The 23,711-nt window shown below is 41.0% G+C and overlaps 1 protein-coding gene across 1 annotated transcript; it reads left to right on the top strand.

The window, feature by feature from the left end:
- The first annotated feature begins 18,645 nt into the window (after positions 1–18,645).
- mafba (MAF bZIP transcription factor Ba) lies at positions 18,646–22,056 on the top strand. The gene has a single exon (XM_020929812.2). It carries the CDS (start codon positions 19,064–19,066, stop codon positions 20,273–20,275), a length of 1,212 nt encoding a protein of 403 aa, XP_020785471.1. The 5' UTR covers positions 18,646–19,063; the 3' UTR covers positions 20,276–22,056.
- Positions 22,057–23,711: the final 1,655 nt, after the last annotated feature.

Raw genomic sequence — 23,711 nt, forward strand, 5'->3', positions numbered from 1 at the left:
ATGGAATAGTCTTGTATAGACAAAGATATAAAAGAATCAGGCACAATGATGGCATTTAAAAAACACATAAAATCCAGTGCATAAAACCCAGTATGTATGAAAAAGGAAACAAAGTCGTTGTATGTAATAGTGAAGATTTCTGTTTGCAACTGATGTGATTGATTGTGACTGAACTGAAAAGTACTGATCTGAAATGTTTTAAAGTGACTATCGGTGTTAATGTTTGTCTGGAAAAGGGAAAAAGCGGCAGATAACATAAGATTGTTTTTCTTTTTGCTCCTTTTCATTCATTTCTTGTATATTTGATGTTGTGACACTGTTCATGTCTTTTTATACTTGATGAATGAAATACATAAACAAATAAATGAATACATTCCAAGGCTGAAATCATCCAAATGGTTCTAGTGAAGGTGTATGGAGTTTAAAAACACAGTGGAGCACTTCCTGTATTATTAAATGACACAAGGTGGAGTGTTTTTTTGTTGGTGAGAAGAATTCTGCCCAAATACATAAGATTTGTGTGTAAATGAAACATGTGTGAATGAAACAAAACACAGCTCTGGGTATGTTTTTTATGAGGAAACAACATTATAACATACTATAGATCAGAAAATAGCATAATATGGGTGTTTTATTGCACAAAATCAAAACTTCCATGAGCCTAAAGTCAGGCTTCAAAGATTCTTCAAGTTCATTCAGGGCTTCAATAGTCTAGGTTCAGCTCCTGCTATTGTGATTGGCCAAGATGAGCCAAAGTCTGCCAAATAAGCCTGACTTTTGGCCTTCTGTTCTTTCTCCTGTATTTTTTAAAAAGCATTGGACAACATAGCAGCATTGTCATAGAAATCATGCAGGCAAGATGAAAAATGTTGAAAATAGATTATAGCTGCCGATCCAAAGATCAAATTTTTATACAACTTGCCATTTCAAATGCTCCCACCAGAGTCAAGTTCCCCATTGTCACTATTAACCCTGGCTTCTGGCACAGGTCACCCCGGTCCTGGTTTGTAACGACACCCCAGTTAACTCCCACCTACACGCTTGGTCCAGCAGTCCACCCACACGCCTCAAAGTGAACAGTAATAATAGAGTCACACACTGCCATAAGCACACAGTGATGCATGGGCTGTCACAGGAGCCATGTTGGTGCTAACGCCGGAGCATTGCAGACTGACAGATGTTTCCTGCAGCTTGTCACTGGTCAGTAGTATTAGTGATAGTCGTAGTAGTAGCAGAAATAGTCGTAGTAGCAGTAGCAGTAGTAGTAGTTCAGGCAAAAGCAGAAATGTCAATCATTTTCCATTGTAAATGGTAAGTAAATCATTTGATTGGGATAAAATGCTAAAGAAGACATGTCATGCATTTGTTTTAGAATTTAATTTAATTTAGTTTAGTAAATTAATTAGCAAACTGACTTGACTGAACTGCAGAATTAATAGGCCCCACCTCCTCCATTTCTTTGTGGCAACCAGGTGGTTTTTCATGCACTTGCTTAGATATTAAAAAATAATAAATAATGAGATTGTTTAATAGTTGCAAGTTAATACAGAGCTTTGGTTGGGGGTAGAGGATAGTTGAAAACAGGGATTTTCTGAATACTTAAGCCTTGAATGCAGAAGAAGACAGGATTACTCAAACATGCCTGAATTGATTTAAATCCAACTTTGAGTAAACTAATAAGGGAACACTGTTATAACATGATTTAGTCAACTTTGCATTAGATGTCCCCTTTAATGTATAAACAGTATCATAATATCACATTCATCCTTTCAGTTATTAAAGACATAATCCAATTCCTTTATAAAATAGCGTCTCTACATCTCTCTTCATTTATCTGGGCTTGGTGCTGACGGTCAGATACAGCTAGAGTCTAAATCCCCACTCTTTTTTCTAAATGGTGTGGGAAATTGCCCCGTTTCCAACAAGGCACCAGTAAAGAGTCTGCTTTCTTAGAGTTGTAGAGTACAGAGGGGACATGTGCAGTGCCAAACATGATTGGGTACGTGTTGAAAACCAAACCATGTGTAGTGCGTATTATTAGGAAGAGGACAGTGCCCCTAAAAGTGGATTTGTGGAGAGGTTGTGTGGTAATAATGGCTTCCTGGCTGACCCCGGAGTGCCGCCATGTCACCTCTGATCAGTGATCTTAGCGTCCGGCGCGCGATGGTCCTTTCACTTCCCATTAGGCCCCCCTCCCTGAGAGTCTGTGGGGCCATAAGTCGTCTGACAGCGACCTTGAACAACAGCCACTACTGCCATATATGTGTGCGTGTGAGATATCTCTTCCTATATGCTCTTTGCTTGTCAAGGCCATTGGTGATCAGTGGAGGTTAAAAGTTACAAATCACCCCTCCTCCTCCTCTACCACCCCACCTGTCCTCAGCCCGGTGCGGAGCGGGGGGACCTCTCCAGGGACACCCCCGGGTCTCATTCATATTTGCTCCTGTTGAGGGTCTATAGGGGTTTAGTGGCAGCAGAGGGCAATTACTCCTCGCCTTTAATTGGCATTATCATTTTAGTGCACTGACAAAGATGGATCACCAAAAGCTGTACCATGCAACCATTGGTACTGAGGCTGCAAGGAGGGGAGGGAGAGGGGGGTGGTGGGGTGTGAGGTGAGGTGTTGGCCCTGTAGATGCAATAGTGGAGATAAGAAATGGGACAAAGCAAAAATAAATCGGATATCAGGTGACCAGCTTGTACAAATAGCTCCCATTATATGAGCAGAGCCAGGCACAGGAGTAGAAGAGGGTAAAGAATCTAAAATTGCACTAAAGTTAGATTTAAAGTTAATACAACATGTGTAAAAGTAACTATTACTTATGGTATAAACTATAGGTAATAGTTTGAATACAGCTTGAATGATGTGATCAGAATAGGTTCATAAATAGTTAAACAAAATCATATCATTGAACCTATGAAATGGCAAAGTTATGTTTTTTTTAAATCATTATTACAAATCTAATTCAGAGCATGCAGTGTGGGAATTGAACCATTAGCTTTTGGGTTAGAGGGCACACCTAATTACTATTGTCCCTAATTACTCAATGGAAAGGGATAACAAAATTTTGTGACCCAAGTCAATAAACATTAGACAAAATAAAGGAGGATTTGACCATTATTGAACATTAATGAGGATATTTTATTGTTGACTGAGTGTCTCTCTGAACAATTAGTATTACTCAAGTTTTAAACGATGAAAAACAGTAATTGAACCAGCAATAAAAGGATACATAAGTCGCCTATTTGGACATTAAATGTAGCCCATTTCTTTTTCTTTTCAACATGCAAGTGAACAAGCAATATTGGAACAAAATACAGAAAAATATAACAAAATAGTACAATTAGAAATTATACAAAACATATCTCCGGAGTGCAGGAGGAGGTGTATAGGCAGAACTGTATATTGCAGATCTACATGCAGATCTTGACAAGGCGACCCCAAAAAAATCTCTTGCGACCCACCTGAGGGTCGCGACCCAGTCTTTGGTAAACACTCTCAAAGCAGTAATGACGGTACAACAAATGTACAAATAAATTTAAGCAAATATAAGTTAATACTACTCATAAGCACAGCTCAAAGCATTTTTGAATTACTTTGTGTAAGGATTGTGCTATACAAATAAAGTTGCCTTGCCATGCCTCATTACTACATGGGAGCCATATATATACATTTACTACGTCTTGTTAACTATAGAGTATTTTTGAGTAGAGGGCATGGGTGGGGGTGGTAGGGGGTACAATGTGTGTTAATATAGCCCAGTATGAAGCTTGGCTAGGGTCTAACAAGCAGCCTCCATAACTCAGCTCCTGTAAAACTGTCACACGAATTAAGAGCAGCCATTATAGGTGCCCATACAAGAGGCTCAATGCAAAACAGCAGGCCTCTCCCACAGGGCCAGCACAGGGGATAATTTTAGTTACTTAGTACATCATCTTCAGTGTTATGAAGTGGTGCAGCTCCCTATGTAAGAGCACAATACATTTAATTGATTTTTTATTTACTCTCTATAAAGATACTTAGTTATATTGATATAGAAAACCTATTACTTAACCTTAAACCTATTTACAGTACAGTGAGGGTTACCAAAATGTAAAAAATAATAATAATAAAACTATAGTATACATGCTTGAAAGTCCTATATTATGCAAAATGGACTCTTGAGAGCTTTAAGCATATTATAATGCTGTTACCTCCTTAAAAGCATACATGGAATTGTGTTTTGTTTTATCCACAAATGTCTGAATAATCCTGCATTATTTATCTGTGTACATCCCCAAAGTCCCTCAAAATGCTCTGTTCTACCTTGTGATGTTATGCAGAGGTATTTTTCAAGTTAACAACTACCATTTACCTTTTGTTCAGTAGAGATTTGCAAATCCAGATCTGAAATTATTCAAAAAAATCTAGACATCACATGACATCACAAGGTGGAAGTTTTCTGTTTGAGAGAAGAACTGAGCCTAAATATGCAGGGTTTGTGTGTTAAACATGTGTGAATCAAACAAAACACAACTCCAGGTATGTTTGTGATGAGGAAACAACATTATAACATAGATCAGAAAATAGCATAATATAAGCTCACAATGATAAAGACTCACTCCAACATCTGTAAGTTCACGGATAATTTTTTTGCCTCATCCAACGACTATATCCTATACCACAATAACTACAAACACTGACTTCAGTTTATATCTCAAATAGTTCATATATCAACACTTAAAGGCCCTGTACTGGGTGCCTGTTAATTAGAAGACATATAAGTGACCAATAATCAGGAAGTTGTTGTTAGATTTACCATAATGGCAAGGCTCCATTCTGGTCTTGGAGAGTTGTGAAAAGCGCTTAGAAACTCATTGCTGTGACTAATTAGGATGCTTGGAATGTGTAAGGGAAATGAATTAGTGTTTTTCATGTTTTAAGACAGTAAAAATCAGATACAGTGTCTTTAAGATGTTATCCTTCCTGACCTCTTGAATTACGTGATGACCAATTGGCAACTAAAACAATAAAAATCTAACATGCATGCATGAGAGAGTTTTGTATATTACAAAACCCTTCAGTCTGTCCATGTCCGGTTGGATACTCCTGACATCTCACTACTGACAGATGAAGCGGACAATGAAGCTGTCCAACCTGAATTATTGTCCCAGCTGTTGATAAACCCTTATTTGTCTCTTCCTGGCTCCAACAAAATCTGTCAGTCCACCTTAAAAAAACTCTATGATGGATAATGATGGAGCGAGTTTGAAGGGGAAGCGTGGACATGGTTTCCCGCCTCTTTTATGAACAGAGCATACTTGAACACCCCCCACCCCTCTTTCTCGCACCCGTATGAAAAATGAAAACTATAAGGGAGACAATAATAAAAATAGCAGTCTGAGTGGACAGGCCGGAGCAGTCCATTACTCACGGCTGCTTTGGGCTGCGTGGTAAAAATGTGCTGCTCGCTGCAAAAGCATGCATCACCGCTGCTCCAAAACAAATGGGCTGTCTCCGACGTATTTACCTCCAATTGTTCAGGCATTTGTAAGGAGAGCCATGGCCTGTCCACACAGCTCAGGCCTGTCCTTCTGAGAGACACCGAGGGGTTACTTTGAGAGAGGGAGAGAAGGAGAAAGGGAGAGAGAGGATGTCAATATCGCATCAAGAGGAAATGATGGAGTGACAAGGAATAGATCATAAGTCAGTATGAATTATTGAAGAAAAACATGTGGTTCACATCAAATATCTCAAACTATAAGTAAAAGAATTGTCAACCAAGATGTTTCACAGGATTCTACTGATCGGCACTGGGCACAATCTCTTCTGAGACATTATGTCAACAGATCAACTCTCTATTCTGGTTTTCCTGCAAACCACTGGCCTGTGAGGATGTGGTAACTTGCATCTTAGGAATGATATAAAAAGTACACAGATTCCGTGTCTCTTATTAGTTTATGGCATTTTTATAATTATAATAAAAAACTCACAAATGTGAAATGATAAATTGACCAGTAGAGCTTATTAGCAAATATTAAACTAATTACATATAAACTTAATTACATTATGAACAAATAGCATCATGAGTCTATTAATAGAGACTATTAATTGAGTAGTTACTCAGCCTGAATCATTCTTAATAAACCATGTGTTAATTAAATAATAAGCCTTTCATGTTTTATTATGGCGTAGTAAGGTGTAGTTATTATTAAGTAACCTGACTCCTCTGCTTCAATATACATATATTATCTCATGATTACAGACTTGTCTTTGTCTGAAGCCATTGTCGATTTGATAGAACTGATGAGGAAAAAAGGGAGTGTTACATAAACAGACAGAGGAGACAGAAAAAGTGAGGGAGTGAAAGCCAAATAACATGAGCCTGAACCAACTCAAGCACCCCTCAGAGTGTCCCCGCGAGCCTACACCACAGACTTGTTAATTACTTAATGTGGCCGGATTTCTTCCACTTATCCTTCGATTGCTGATCATTGTAGATTTAAAGGGGCCGATCATGGGAGAGTTAGACGCCTACAGAGCTCACTGCATTGACTTGGTGGGCCTCATATAGTCCCATATCCCGGCGTGCTACAGCTGTGCTTAATGACACAAGCCACATTTAAACAGGCAGCCTGATGGAGATGGCTCTGTGTTTATGTGTAGCTCCATCATTAGCCACGATGAGACGCTAATGATGAGGAGTTTGCAATATGGCGCCTGCACATAATTGGCCCACTGTCAGCTTGCAGTGACGCTTGCAGCCTGGGCTTGAAGGCACTTAGCACACAAAGACAAGACAATAAAGAGGGAATAGATAAAGTAAATGGTCACACATTTTCTGCATTATGACTGGCACATCTTCAGTAAAGTAATTTAAATAAGATGCCCAAAGCAGTGATATAAGCAGACTAGAAACCACTTGAGTGAAAACATTAACATACAGCAGAGGATGAAGTACTTACATGTGTACTTATTTGTTTCAGGTTATTTCAGGTGTCTGAAAAATGGTTTTATGTATCAGTGTGGCCACTGTCCTGGTTTATCAAGGCCCATAGTCACTGGGATAGGCCCCAGTCACTTGTGCTCCATAACAACAATAAAAACAGTTAGGTTCAGAATTCAGAATAATTCATTTAGAATAAAGCAAGAAATGCTACACATATGTAGCATGTCCTGATTAAAGGTTATTTGATGCTAGGGTTAAAGTTAGCCTTTACTGATCCTATAGGGAAATTCATCCTCTGCATCTGACCCATCATTCACTTCCACTGGGGCAACCTGTCAGGAACAGTGGACAGAACCTTCTTGCTTTGCCACTCTGCTTCCATGCCACACAGATCTGGTGCTGCTCAGACTAATTTCTAGAGGGTTGTCTATTCTAAACAAGACAAACCAATAGAAAAGGGGAGCAAGAGTTTGAGCTACAAAAAGGGTCTTAAACTCATGACACTGAGTTGCCCAGCATATTTGCTGCTGGTCACACCACTGAGCCATGTTTCAAGTAGCACTCCCTGAGCACATATTCTGTACCCCACTTACAATTATTGAGCCAGAAACATTTGAAAAGCTTGAAAATGCAGTAAAAGAACAGAATCTTAGCGGAGCAATAATGAAAGTGGTTTGGTGTGCGCTGAGGCACAGATGTGGTAGAAGTGAGGCCGAAGAGCGGAGAGAACGGCGTGTTTAATTTATGTGGGGAATGGGGCAGACTGGCAGTGATACATGGCTTTGTTAGTCAATTGATAAAGGAGAGGAAATTTCTAAAAAACATTCATCACCCAGAGATATGGGCGCCATACATCACCTATTTGCAAACAACGAGGACTAATATTTATCCCAGGGAGGGACAGAGTGACCTGCGCACACAAACACACTGCCTACTCTGACCTAATTAAGCCAAAAGAATAGAGCTTAATTGGAAAAAGCAAAGTGGAAAATGGCCAATATCTCATAGTTTCATTGTGAGGACTGCCTTTATGTTGTACGCTGTTTTGTTTATTTATTGTAACACTGATACATAATGCCTCACATGAGTTATCAAAGGCCCAGAGGAGAACAAGTGAAGATAGCTGCACAAAATAGTCCCATAATGCAACACTATATAATTAGTGCACTTTTAATTAGCCTTAATAAATCATGAATAAAGTCTAATTCATAATGAACAAAGAATTTATTCAGAATTTAGACTTAGTAATTACTTAATAAAGGGGTTAGGACTAGGGGATAGTGTTAGGGTAGTAATTAAAAGTACTCTACCTGCTTTTCAAGATACTTAAAGACGCTTTATATGAAGAGACCAACAAACAAAAGAAGTAAGTAGTAAGTAGTAATAAGTCGTTCTTTTTAAATGGTTTCCAAAGTTATTCTTCACTTACCTTATGAAATCTGAGCATTTAAATTATTCACTGTGATGAGATAAGCGCTTTTTCTTTCCAGAGATCAAAGTGGAGTTTTGCCACCATGCTAAAGCTAACAACAAGTAGCATGCTAACATATACTTCCTGATTCCTGACCAAAACAAAAAAACAAAAAAACACACTTTATAATTAGATGTGGACAGCTAACATCAAGAGCAGCTTATACAATATATATCTGTACTGCAGCAAAACAAATTTTGCTCAAATACATGGGAAAAATGGGAACATGGCTTTTAAGTTATGAATTATAAGTCAATTCTTCATGCTTTATTAAGGCTTATTAGGATGGAGTTATTTTTAAAGTAGTTCCGTAATGTTATAATGAACGCAAATAAGTAAATAAAACATGTTTGAGTCTATCACAACACTATCATAACAACGCTGTGACGAATACAGTGCCTTAGTAGAGTATGTTCTCCAATGACATAGTCAGGTCATGGTCATTTTGAGTTTTCCTGTGCGTTGACTTGTCAGTTAAAGGTCCTGTATTGCACAAAATTGATCTCCAAAGATGAAAATGCCCAGTTCCACCTTGTGATGTCATGAAGCCATAGTTTTCAAGTTAACAGCTATCTTTTGCCTTTTGTTCAATGAAGATTGGCAATTCCAGAGTTGATATTACACACTGGTGCACTTCCTGTATTGACATCATGACATCACAAGTGGAGCAGAGTGTTTTCAGTCTGAGAGAAGAGCTCAGCCTACATATGCAGGATTTGTGTGTTAAACATGCGTGAATGAAACAAAACACACCTCTGGGTATGGTTTTGATGAGGAAACAACATTATAACATGGATCAGAAAACGGCGTAATATGGGCCCTTTAAATGTAATTCACTGAGTGCTTTATTGCTATTCTTTATGAACTGAACACAACAGAACATTAGCACAACAGTAGATGCTTTAAACACTGGATTGTTCCTCTCTGTACCATTTCAGATCTCCCTCTGATGCATGGCCTGGAGCAGGATCTTCCATCTTCCTCTCTTTCTCGCCTCGCCTAGCTTTGCGTGTGGCTAGACTTTTAAATTGTCAAGTGCGAAATTTAATTATTAAATCCCTTGCAATCGATCATTAGTTAAAACACCCGTCCACCCTCCGCCTCAGACACCCACCCATTATGACGTAGACCTTTTAAGAAAAATCCTCATTCATTCACAAAAAACGCACTACTTTCCAACCTCGGGTGTCATTTAATTCAGCAGACAAACAAATAAATATGAACAAGAGGTGGTGGGTGCATGTGTGTGTGTTGCGCGGTATTGGGGGCGTCTATGTTCTGGCTCAGAGTGCAGATGGATGACTTGTACGGGCCACTGTATTTATTTTGCGGAAAGCCGACATCGGGAGATTTGTTATTCCCAGGCGTTGGCGAGTTTTTCACATTGCTCCACATCGCGGGGACAATATTTCATCTTCGCGCACCCCCCGATCCCCAAACGGATTTATTTACAGACTCTCCCCTTCTTTATACACATATACTCTGCCTCACATACATACATAGGACATACCGGAGTAGGCTCATGCATATACAGGGACATGGAGCATCAAATGGATACAACACACTTACAAATGCTGGGTAAATATAGACAGACTAGAGGTACTTCACCGAATCACCAGTGTTTCTACACTATAATCTTACAGCACAAAAGTTCGCCATTGTTTAAAAGTCCCTATATAATGTGCTCATATATTTCACAACCTGAATATTTGTTAATATAATAATTAAAACAACACAGTGTCTAATAAATATGTCATTATGAAGAGTATGTATAAAGGGTTCTAGTTATACAAGATTTAAGATGGGTTACTTTGATACACTGTATATATGAATGGACATAGTTAACCCGTTAGCCACCATGTTCCAAATTGGAAGTGAGCATGGGCGCGCTTTCAGCTTCATTGACTCCAGCTCCAATTGACTTTACATTGAAAAATTGTCACCCCTCTCTTTGTAACTGCTGCTGTGAGCCTTGTCATATTTGTATTAACCCTCTCTTCATGATAGTGCTGTTGTATTTACCTATTTTGTCTGTAATTAAAATTCCTATTCCTAATATGAAACTCCAGCTATAAATTGGCTCCTATAACTGCTAGCATCATGAGCTTCATTTGACTGGAGCCGAACACTGTGGGTGGTGTCACACTCCGTTAATCCACTTCTTTACAGTCTATGATTATTCAAGATGCTCAAGTACTATAGTATTGAATTGATGATTAGTGATAGTTGAAGCAAGTTAGAGGAAGAAGCCAAGTAATAGTAGATGTATATATAACTGTTAGTGATGCTATATATTATTTTCTACCAGCTCTATTACCACATAAGACATATCGTGCTTTATATTTTATATTTAGTGATAAACTGCCATACACATAGATCACAATCTTGTTCAGTGTCAACCACAATATTGATCTAAAATGACAAAAAAAACAAAAACAAAAAAACTGCAGAACTGCTTTTTACACATTTGCTTTTGTACATTTGTGTTTGACCTCCAAATGTACCCCACAGGTAAGTATACAGAGCTATGGGCAGGGATAGGGAGTAGGTGAAAATTGATATTTTCTGGGCACTGGGACAATAAACGACTACTCAAAGTATGCATGACTCATCCAAAACAAAGCAAGATAATTACTATTATTAAAGGAGCATTGGGATTTGTTGAATACATCTACTATTGTTATTACTATTAGGATTTTTACATGTATATAAAATCATGACAAATTATACAGTGCCTTTTTAGGTGCTACTGTTTACCTTTGGAAGCTTTCTTTAGGTCTTGTGAATTGCGTGTTGGGTGGTTGCATGGTTCCACTTATCTACCTGAAAAAACAAAAAGAAAAATGTCAGATTAAGAAAAATACCGATAGAAAAATCCAAGCAGAGAGGCACAAACAATAGCACACAGCGCCCAATCGGAAACCATCCCTCACCCAGCCTTTAGAGGGAGGAGTCGGGCCCATGCAGTACCTCTTAATAAAGGAGGGTGGTAGTGCTCAAATGCCACGTACTCTGCTTAGAAATGAATGACCTGGAGGTGTACATGGGGATGTTACAGGGGCGCCTCAGTCCGGGTCTCTCCCTATCTCTGTGAGTAATGATTCAGGCTGCCACTGCGTCGCTGTCCAACCATCTATAACCATTTACACACAGAGGCTCACATACAAATATACACATATATAAATAGAAGTACAGTACAAGTGTAGGATTGGGGCAGGTGGATGGTGGACTGAACCAGCACACAATGAAGTAAAGCCAGGGACAGCTTTATTTGGGGAAGTGTTGTGTAATAGTCAGTATGCTGTGTCATAAATGGGGTGTAAGCCAGAAAGAAAAGAGGAAGGGCACCTGATGAAAAATAAATGCAATACAATACAAACTAGAAAAGCACTCAGAGAGCGCAGACCTCCGCCAAGGACTACCCCCATTTTTTATATAAATTGCGATAAAATCAGTCTTCTGGATCAGATCCGGATCAGCCTGTAGAATATGAAAGAGGATCCCATTGTCCATCCCTGAGTCAAATGTCATGGGGTTTGGTCAATAATTAACCGAGATATTGAGAAACAAAATTTTTGGCCCCATTTACCACAATGTTAACAAAAATTTCAAAGTGATCCAGAATCCAGGATTTCTTCCGGATCACCCCCAAAATGAAATCATTTCTTCCTTTTTACATTTCCAACAAATCCTGAAAATTTCATCAAAATCGGTCCATAACTTTTGAGTTATGTTGCTAACAGACAAACAAACAAACAAACAAACAGACAAACGCCGGCAAGAACATAACCTCCTTGGCGGAGGTAATGAAAAGACCAACTAATATGCAAATAAATGAGAGGTATATGAATTGCATTAGCAGGCCAAATCAGTGCCTCTAAAAATGTAGTGATTTCATATTGATTTAACAAAGGTTTAAAGTGACTCTGTCCATTTATCATTTATGCCGATTGGAGACAGGCAAGAACAAGGAAGGGTCAATAAAACAATCACTACTCAACTTGTTGGCTGTGGCGACATCAATACAGTAAACATGTATTTTGCATTGGTATTAGCAACATTTGCAGTTACGATTGCAAAAGTAATTCTATATACTTTATAAAACATTACAAATACAGCATAACAATGTATAGTGCATTTTAAGATGGACTTTTGAGATGATTTTTAAAGTAATTTCTGTGTGGTCATTGACATTTCAGTTTGAGAAACAGTGTAGGGCCAAGTCACAAGGGAATATGTTTTAATGCATCCATTTGGACTTTAAAACCATGAAGACGTCTACAGACAATGAGGGCCGCCCCCGTGCCGGTAAATAAGGCTGTGTGCATTAGGTGATGTAAGTGAACATGGCCCTGGTAAACAGAGCTGGTGCTGTGGCTTTAGAGTGGACCCGGGCGTGGTCCAGTGCTCCGGTGGTCAGGGCAAATGGCCGGACGACCTGCGCTCTGCTGAGTCATGTCCCAGGTGAGGGATAGAGCAGCTCCAGCGGGCTCCGGGACGTGCACTTAACCTGCAGTAATTACTGGAAACAACACTGAGAACATATCAACATGGAAGTCATGAAAGGCTAGAAGACTTCAAATTACCCCAGCCTCCAGAGGCCCTGTGGGGAAGCCTGCCAGCACAGTAATGCACAAGCACACTCCCATTCTTAACATCACTTTTCATTTGTCCGACTTGACCCCAATCGCTTTGAAACTTAACAAACAACAACAATCTGACAAGTAAGACTTTGATAAGAGAGAATTATTGCTATCCAGGAAATAATGAGAGGCTATTAAGAGAAGTCATTCACATATGGATATGGACATATGACCTTACACGGCTAGAGCATAGATTGATTGGATTCACCATGAAGGAGAGGAGGAGGAGCAGAAGAATTGGGTTAAAGGATAGGAATGAGTGTAGAAAACAGAGGGAGAGAGTGAGAGCCAAAGTGCTGCTAAAAATCATTAATCTTGGTGGGATGTGTGTCAGCCAGCGGTGGCGACACAAAGCTCTCGGAGTAGCAGGAGAGCAGCTCAGTGACCCGAGCCCAATTGGCTGAGAAAGGCCCACCAGGCTTTAATAGACTTTTGCTGATCCAACACTTGTTTGCTGGGAGCCACAAAGAGGCGATTGCAGGCGCTGACAGGGGCCCGCAGGCCTGGGGGGCTCCCCTCCTGGCCCATGATAAATGACCCGGGGTGGGCAGGGCCAGGGACGGGCCAAAGGGAGAGGAGAGAGGGGTGAGGGAGCACATGGAAGGGAGGCAGAGGGGAACTAACAGCTTCAGTGCCATTTTTACACAATGCTAGTGGATGGAGTTTAAACACAGAGTTTTGTGACCCTCTATGGCTGAACTGACATCCAATGTACCCACTGTCCACTTATAATATAAGGAATTCATAGCCGGCCTTATTCATATTATATCATATCAATGTATCAGCATATAAAGCCATAATGCACTTTTTATTAAGACAGAGGGCACAAGCATAAAAAACACTTCAAAAAAATTATTTGTTTTAGGCTATAACAGTGGCAAGTGTCTTCTGTGACTGGGGCAAAGCTCTATTCTATTAGCCAAATTTTCCTGGAAAAATATAAAAAAATATTATAATTATGGTTTCGTATCCCATGTTTCCATTCATAATTGAACAATGTAAAAAACTTCTGACACAACAAATAAAATAGTATAAGTCCAAAAGGGGAGGGGAAGATGGAGAGGAGACAGCGGGGGTCACCAGAACAGCCTAGGGACAGGGGGAGAGAGGTGAGATTTGATAAAAGTGCCGACTCTGATCCTGGATGGTGCAGCTTGTCCATCACTGTGGAGACAAGAACAAGGAAGATTCTCAGAGACAGGAATTCTGCAATGAGAAGAAGTGCTCAGTCGGCTCTTATCTTTGATACTGTGAGCACCACCCACCTGCAGATCCATCACACCCACACACACACACACACACACTGGCATACAGGCCTGGAACACTTGCATTATATGAGCGTAAACATATAAGAAAAAAGCTTTGCAAGTCCTTTTACATTAAACTTTTACATTTTTAGCAGAGCATACACTCACGAAAAGAAACAGCACCAACCCAGTCTTTCAGCTTTGTACAGTTTTTGAATCACTGCATTATGAGATCCTTTAAACCTCCTTCATCTGTTTGTAGCATAAAATGAGACTATATAAATATGCACATTTTCCAGAATAACCCATTAAGAAACCATAACATAAGCCAGAAACATGCTTTGGCATTTCCATGTGTACGCCATTTAAGAAAATGAACAAAAGGAAGTTTGGGTGGTGATACTTGAGACAGATCATTTTCACACAAAACATGCCCGGTTTGGGATATTTAGACCTGTCTGTCCGTTTTCATCAGCCACAAGCCTCTCACAAATAAACAGGTGGCCTCAGAGAAGATTATTTCAATTATGGTAAACATTACTCTATGTTTCCTCAAGATTACAGTAGCCAGTTATGGGACCTGAAAACACACATGTAAATTGAGCATGTGGCCTTTAATTATGTGTTGGCACGCTTTGATATTTGGTTCTTTCTGTGGTCATGCTGATTTGGTTTATGATAAAAACTGATGTTATGGATAAGCCCCAGTAAAGAGCCAATTGGACACTTGCCAGAATATTGTACATAGCATTGCAATTTACATTAATGAAATGACCACAGCAAAAGGCAGATTTATTATTCTTCATCCATTGGGATTTGGCCAGTACAGTGTGTCCTGACATTTATTTGTTGTTATATTTACAGCATGTCAATCAGTGACATCTAATCTTAGAAAAGGCCCGCTATAATGCTTTGGCCCGTATCATTTCTTATACAATAACCATGCGAGCGTCGCTGTCTCATAGTAGAGAGGTGCAGTTGAAACGCCAGAAGACGTCTTGGCACTGATGGTCCACGTCAAACTATTAGCAGTGTGCAAATGCGCCACCAGAGGCGCCTTGTCACAAGAAATAAGCCTAAATTCACACACACCGCAACAGCCTCTGAGCGGACAGGCAGACAGCAGCTGTGGTGGTGATAAGAGTGGGAAGTAATTATCAAGTCCAAAGTAGTAGAGACATTTAAAAACGCCACAAGGTGCAGTTTAAAGACAAACATGTGACGTTCATGGTTAAATCAATACTTATTCATATTAATGCTTTGTTAGATTTTGCTCTTATCTTGCCTCTTGCTGTGCTCTTAAGACACTGTTGAGTCAATTACCTCTGATGGGGATGTGCGCCTTGTTCCAAGGCTGCACAGCTTGTTTACGCAGACGACACATCTTAATAATACATGTTTTACACAGATAATCGATCTGTCTGGAGCTTGACAAGAAAGACTAAAGATCCAGTGTGCGCGTAATTAAAGAGGGCACATTACAGAACAAACTCACACTTGGTCTACAAACTCCTCCTATGAGCACTTTATCACATAATAAATACATTCATTCTTGGATATAGCCTATCTGGCGTTAATAGTACGCGTGTACCTCTAACACAAAAATACTCGGTGCCTCTGCTTAATTTTGGAAAAGTAACAGAACACAATTTAGAAAAATGAGGATCTAGTTTTGATGAACATTTCCGTTGCAAATGCTGCGTAAAAGCGCATTTAGAGCCTATGGTCATGCTTCAGGTTCGAGAGAACTAACACTTTCCAGCCTCGCGCGTCACCCCCACATCAGAGCAGCCTCTCTTTATCTCCATCCCTCCAGCACTCCAGAGCAGTCCTCAAGCAGCCTCTGGCCGCCGGCTCGGAAGTCTTTCCTTTAGGCGCTGCAACATTTCCAGGAATAATGGGCCAGGAGTTCACATTTACGCCCATCCGAATGACCCGCAACACAAAACGTATCCCAGAAAAAAAAGTTTGTCCTTAAAGTACCACGGGCCTGATAACTGGTGCAGCTCCATTCTCGAAGATGCAGCAATCGAAAAAGATAACATATCCGTTTGTTTTAGTGGAAAAGCCACGCATGTCCACAACGTGACCGGGCCTGCAGTGCCACTCCAGTCGGCCTACGAGCTATGGAGAGCCTTGCAGCCGCGGCAGCCTCTGCGCCTCAACTGTTCATGCAACATTTTAAAGGTGATTTTATTTCTCTTATTCATTCCTAAAATCCGTAGGATGGGACTCTCATTAGGGCCGAATAAGCAAGCATCAACACTTTTTTCGCTGTCCATAAGCACGCGCATCACTTAATAGATCATTAACCACCGTTATGCTGCTGACATGGACGCTTTTAACGTCTCGTATCTCCATTACAGCGCGTTATTGCCAAAGGGGAGAGCTGCCGGCGGCCCAGTCTACTTCTATTAGGGCGAAGCCGGGCGCTCACACCGCATCAACCTGCCCCGACCACCGAAGGATCAGATTTAGAGCGGCGCGGCTCGGTTCAACTCGGCGCTTCACAGGTGGATCTGCAGAGAGGCGAAAGAAAAGTAATTCGAAATGGATCGTCTTATTAGAATTAAAATAAGTGACGTTAAAAAGCTGAATTTAAGGACGTTTAGGTATAAATAATAGGCTAAAAAGATATTATAGGTAGATATTATATATATTTTTTCTTAATATTAGATTACTTAATTGGGCTAGTTAAAAATCAACTTTCAACTTGTAATTACAAGGCTATATCTATCAGTCAATAATTATCTTGAACACATTATTGGTTATATCAAAAGGCAAATAAAATTATTAAAAATTAAATGAAATAGAATGCATTAAATAATAATAATAATAATAATAATAATAATAATAATAATAATAATAATGTGTCGTTTTGTCTGACAGAATAACGTAAAACATAAAATAAACAAATTTTCTGCGCGTGAGGACTTTTCGAGCTTAAATGTCTAATGGCAAGACATTAAATACAAATGTTAAGTTTTCTATTGCAGCTCCTTAAGGCCTGCGAATAAAAGGTTTGTGTACTTTATTTTGCACAAAGGAAATGTGCACAATATGATTAATGATATGGCTTGTTCAGACACCATGAAACGCAGCTGCAGCGCACTAACAAAGTGGTAAAGAATAGTAACCGGACAAATAAACTGCTCATTACAGAACGTGCAGTTTACAGGCTCCGCGTGCGTCCACCTGATCAATAGGCGCTGGTCGCAGGGCTCAACTCAAGCGTGGATATGAGCAGCAAAGCCAAATGATAATCCAATCGATCTTTGCAATTGACTAATTTACAGGAAGTTTCGTTTCCCCTAGGAACGCACACATTTGCCTTTACTTCATGTTTTTGTGTCCAGGCAATTATAGCTGAGATCAATGATGCGCGCCATCTGATCCAACAACCTGTAGACTCCAGCTGACAGAGCCGCGTGTCACGCTGCGGATCAACGACAGAGATTAATACGCCTGTGTTGTACACAGAGGTAGAGGATGTGACATTTGAAATCGTACAATTAGCTCTGAGATTAAATTCCACGCGAAACGAAAAGGCGCACTCAAGCTTCACCTCGTGCGGAGACTTGGTCTGACTGCTTCACAAGTTGCCCACGCAGGGGCAGCCTTGAGCCGGTTTCAGCTCAGTGCGTCTTTGCTTGGCCGTATTAACTCAACTCCAGCGCGCGCATAGGGAAGCTGGTACGCTTAACGAGCGCAAAACTTAAACTTTATCTCAATTTCCCCGGTAGAATCATACTTTAGTTCATACATAAGCTGAACTACTGTTAATATAATGACTCCGTAAGTCAGTTCCACATACGCTGTTTACAAGCAGGTAAGTCAAATATAGCCAAAAAACTAAAAACAAAACACCTAACACGACACGGGGCCGTGTCATGTGGTTTCAAATTGTGGATGACAGTGAGTAAACTACACCAGACGCACATAGCCTCAGAGTCTCTTAAACTATAAACTACATTATAGTCTGTTTAATTGGTCATTGTGTAACTGAAATAGGGTAGCCTACAAGAAACAAGAAAATGGGCTAAAAATCTCATTACTTCCTTGCTGTTGAAAGTCATGTTTCCAACACAAAAAGGCTGGCGCGCTCCATGCTCTCGCTCCGCGATATTGAGTGAAGGCATTTCTGTCCCTTTCCCCACACTTTCCTCCCACTTTAGGGAAGTCGGTCAGCTGACTGTCTGTGCTGTCGAGCCCCTCCTCGCGCTCCCTTCTGTTCCTCGGGCTGCCACGGACTGTTCCCATTGGACAATTCAGAGGTCCAGATCCTGCCTCTAAGAGCGACGTCACCACGCGCTATAAGGATAAAGGGAGGCAAGGGCAAGCGCAGTCTGCTGGAATCAGAGTGCGAGAGAGAGAGGCGAGCCTTTGAATCTCTGCGGTGCAGAGCTGGAAAAGCTGCTTCTCAGCGAAAATCAGACGCCCTATTTACTGCGCTGAAGACTTCCTGATATTTTCCTGGAGAAAAGGGACTTACAACCAGGGCTGGTGCCCGTCTCCGCGAGCAAGCGTGGTATTGGTTTTTCATCTGTTATTTATAACGATTCTTATGAACTCTTTACCGAATGGACTGAGGTATTTACTTTTTTGCTCTGAGGCGCGTAGCTTTCTACCTCTCGCGAACCCCGTTTGCCCGATTAGCCCAGCAGAAGTAGGCTACATGACGCAAACCGTTTGCAGAGCATTAGTCTGAAACTTTTCCTCCACCACTTTTTTCGTTTTCCTTTTTCTGCGCCGCCGCCAACCACACTGTGTTTCATGCTACAGCAAGTCAGTGCGCAGCTGTGGAGGAGCCAAAAGAACTATTGCATGAAACAAGAAAGGAGAGAAGAGACGCTGATTACTAAGTCAGTTTTTGCGACACTTGCAAACACCTTTGCATATCTGCAAAAAAGTCGCGACCACAACATGAGCACAGAGATGAACATGGGCCCAGAGCTACCCAGCAGCCCTTTGGCCCTGGAATATGTCAATGATTTTGACCTGATGAAGTTTGACGTGAAGAAGGAAGGCCTGGCCGGGCTCGAGCGCGCTGGCGTGCGTCAGTGCAACCGACTACAGCCCCAGGGCTCCGTGTCGTCCACCCCCATCAGTACGCCCTGCAGCTCAGTGCCATCATCGCCCAGTTTCAGCCCCACGGAGCAAAAGAACCACCTGGAGGAGCTCTACTGGATGCCCGGGGGCGCGTACCATCAGCAGGTCGACCCACAGACGTTGAGCCTGACCCCGGAGGATGCAGTGGAGGCCTTGATTGGAGCCACGGCCCACGGTCACCCCCCGCCTGCGCACGTCCAGCAGCAGCTGCAGCAGCAGGGCTTCGAGGGCTACAGAGGTCCGCACCATCACCACAACCATCATGGCCACGGCCAGCAGCACCACCACCCGTACGCAGGGGCCATCCCGCACCACGCAGACGATCTGACCGCGCACGCAGGCACGCACAGTCACGCGCACAACCAACATCATCATCACCACAGCCAAGACCCCGACAGCCCGTCCCCCGTGTCTCCAGAGTCCCACCAGACACTGCACCACCATCGCCATCACCACCATCACCATGCGCACGGCCCTGCGCACCTCGGCCAGTCCACCGGCGGTCTCAACGTGGAGGACCGCTTCACTGACGACCAACTCGTGTCCATGTCCGTGCGTGAGCTCAACAGACACCTGCGGGGCTTCACGAAGGACGAGGTGATCCGCCTGAAGCAGAAGAGGAGGACCCTGAAAAACAGGGGGTACGCGCAGTCGTGCCGGTTTAAGCGCGTGCAGCAGAAGCATGTGCTGGAGAACGAGAAGACGCAGCTGATGAACCAAGTGGAGCAGCTAAAGGCGGAGATCAGCCGGCTGGCGAGAGAGAGGGACGCCTACAAACTCAAGTGTGAGAAACTCACGGGTTCTGGGCCCAGCGCCGGGTTCCGTGAGGCGGGCTCCACGAGCGACAACCCCTCCTCTCCAGAGTTCTTCATGTGAGTTCACAATGACTGACTTATAACCCCCAACCTCCCATACCCTTATGATTATACTAATACGGTAACACTTATATTCATATAGAAAAATAACCCATCTAGTATTCTCATATTTAACCATCTGTCACCCACGTGTCAGCTGAGATACAAAGAGCATTGAGTCCGAGCAGCAGCAGCAGCATCGTTGTAGATTAGAGGCTTGTAGAAGAGACTGGAGGAGCGCCTGATATTTTTCTTAAGTCTTCATCTTAACAGACTTGTAAGTACCGTGGACTATAACAAGTACTCCTGCTGGTGTCTTCTGTGTTGTTGTCCACAGTGACAGAACTTTGTAAACAACGAGAGCAGGCCTGACCACAGCCTGACTCACACACTCTGAGTGGGCCCGAAACTGAGCAACCTTCACGAGACATCACTTTATGCAAAACCCCATCCCTTCTTCAGACCGGTCATGGGGACATTTTATGCAACATCTCATTGATTTATTGCCTGCTTGGTTATATTCAAATATATATTGAAACAAAAAATCTGCATTAAATATTAATCCTGCATGCTGGACATGTACGGTAATAATTTCTATTTTGTACTTTCATCTTCTCGTGTATATTAAGAGCATGTTGTTGATCTGCGCTTCTCTATAGTTTGGGGTTAGATTAATGCAAAGGGAACAAACTTCAGAACTGCCGGTGCAGTGTCATGTGGCGTGGGTTTCTTTAGGCTTGTAAATATTATGCAACCGCAAAACTGCACAACAAGAAGATTTAGGAGGCTGGTTTAAACTTCTGTCTTTCTTTAAGTTGTGTTTTGTTGTTTGTTTTTTTCAGTTATTTCTATTTTTACAATTTGAGTTTTTGGGCTCAGAGGGAGAGAGAAAGAGAGAAAGAGGAAGAAAGGGAAGTGCATTTTTTCAGTTGCATTTATTACGAACTTGTGTGTGTCAAGTGCACTTTTGGATAATGATTTCCAAGTTTTCATTTTGACGTTTGTGCGTACCTCCCTCCAGGAAGACATACTATGATATTGTATGGCTATTTTAAACATGCCTACTTTTTGGATTCATCACTTTGTCACTGTTTTTTAAGTGCGCGCCCATTAAACGTGTGCGCAAGTCTGCGTAAAAGCGCTGTGCTCCAACTTGACAAAGCTCGTTCTAATTGGCCACCTGTAGCTTCACATGCCCCATGATAATTTATATTTGTACTATTTTAGAAGCACATTTGATCACGTTTGATGTGGACTTGTAGAAAACGCTAGACGTTTGGAATGTTAATAAATGTTTTCCTGATTTTTTCCTGCCGGTCAGTAAAAAAGGGGATCCAGGTTGTGCAAATTCTCAAAATGAAAACTATTTGTATGTTTTATGATACGTTGTTTTTGTCTGTTTTATTATTATTTGATGATTCTGGTTCTGCTGGCCAGATGCATAGTTAAAGTTTTTATTTTAATGATTTAAATTAACAAACTTGTCAGATCATATCGAATAAGCATGGTGCTTGCATCTGAAACTATTGTTGAAAAGTCATGCATTTAACAATCTTTTTCGTTACTGATTCAACTGTGTTGAAATCGAAGTGAAACTGCAGCAGCGGGTTGTTGTTTTGTTTTCATATATTTCATGTACTTTGCAATGATGATGGGGATCAATTTTCAACCCTGTTTATATAAATAATAGTTGAACACTTAAATTTTAACTGTTCATTCAGGCTGGTTTCTGTTGTGTCTTATTTTTGGTTGTTTTGAAAGAAATTGTTTCCTATTTTGCTTATTAAAGTCATTGAAATGGCATTATATTCTCTCAGTTGTTTGTTCCTATACGACACAACTAAAAAAAAAAAAGTTTACAAAGGCGCAGACTAACTCATTTTATTTTATGTTTTTTTTTACCACACTGAGGATTTAATCACAAAAAACTACACACATAAGACAATCTGAAATCTGACTACACTTCTCTACTGTTTAATCTTTAGATTGCCCGGCGAGTTTCTCTTTGACCAGATTGACGATGTTAAAGATTTTTTGTGGCCACTGTGTCCAGGGACATTCCTGTGTCCCACGCGCTGCCGTGCTGACTTGTGCGTAACCTGCGCGTGAGCGCAGTAGCAGCGCGCAGTAAAACGAGCTCTTTGACCTTGCAACGCACCGGGAAGACATTTTTACATTAAGTACTCAAATCACTTTTTAGGCCTTTGTGAGCGCGTGGGTCTGAATACACTCAAAGGCTCGCGGGTGTTACACAATCACCGTTTAAGGCGCTGAAATCAAAATAATCCCACGTGCGTGCGCACAGCAGAGGCACCGGGCGTTACTAATGGTTAAAGGACAGCGTGTCAACACTGATTGTACGGAACGAGTCATATAATAATAATTTTAAAACCATCCCTGCTTTAGTGTATTCTTACAGTAGACAAAAGGTTATAGAAATTACTTCAGAGATGGAGCGACTGTAGAGATAACTGAACTTTTAGAGAATATCAGAATATCTGCCTTTATGAAATACTGAAATAAATTGGTGAAATATACAACTGCATAAAAAGTTTATTTAAAAAAAAAAAATCCCAATATTCTGTAGTACTTTGATTCAAAATGCAGCTGTATTGTGCTGGGGACACACTTCCGGCAATAAGGCAGAAGAAGAGGAAAGAGAGCCAGAAGATGGGAGTAAGAGTGGATCCGCTCTGGTCTAGAGTTTCTGGTGTCAGAACATTATCTGCCCCGTGTCTGCACATTCTCAAGGACAAAACCGCTAGGCAGCAATTCCACCAATGAGACCGAGGAGAGCCAGTCTAGTTTACATTCTCTCTCCTTGTATCTCTGGATGTCCACTGCAGCCCAGGGCAAGAGTGCAGCTGGGGTGAACAGGGGAGACGCTTCAGTGAAGGTTCACACAATACACACACGCACTCCTCTTCATGCTTTTGTACAATCGATTATTACATAGTTATAATACACTCCTTGAAAGGCATATGATGCACTCTATTCTTCCCAATCCCAACCAAGGAAAGGTGTAAATCTGTGCGTATTAAACATATTAACAGTTATATTATGATAAATTGGGTGTGAAAGTCATTTGATAAACAAAACACCCATATGAAACAATTATAATTTATTACTTTTTTGCATCATTTAATACATGTATACATTTTGCATTTTGACAAGTTTGACCAAAAGTGTTAGTAGCTAGTTATGTAGTTTGCAAATTAAAAAGACGGCTGCATAGAAAAAAAAACACTACAAATTATAATAATAATAAAAAATAAATAAAATACACCTAATTCTAACTTGAGTGACAGATTTCTTCTAATGTAATGCATCACAGAATATACAAGAACCACTTCAAGTCTGTGACGCATTTCACCTTTTAGAGGCACTTTGAATGACTGAGAATTGTATGCATTATTAACAGCCTGCAAACCGTGACATTCTCCTCTACCTGAAGGGAC

The sequence above is a fragment of the Boleophthalmus pectinirostris genome, unplaced genomic scaffold (genome assembly GCF_026225935.1).
Source record: "Boleophthalmus pectinirostris isolate CB_2022bp ecotype Guang Dong unplaced genomic scaffold, ASM2622593v1 HiC_scaffold_8, whole genome shotgun sequence".
Lineage (NCBI taxonomy): Eukaryota > Metazoa > Chordata > Actinopteri > Gobiiformes > Gobiidae > Boleophthalmus > Boleophthalmus pectinirostris.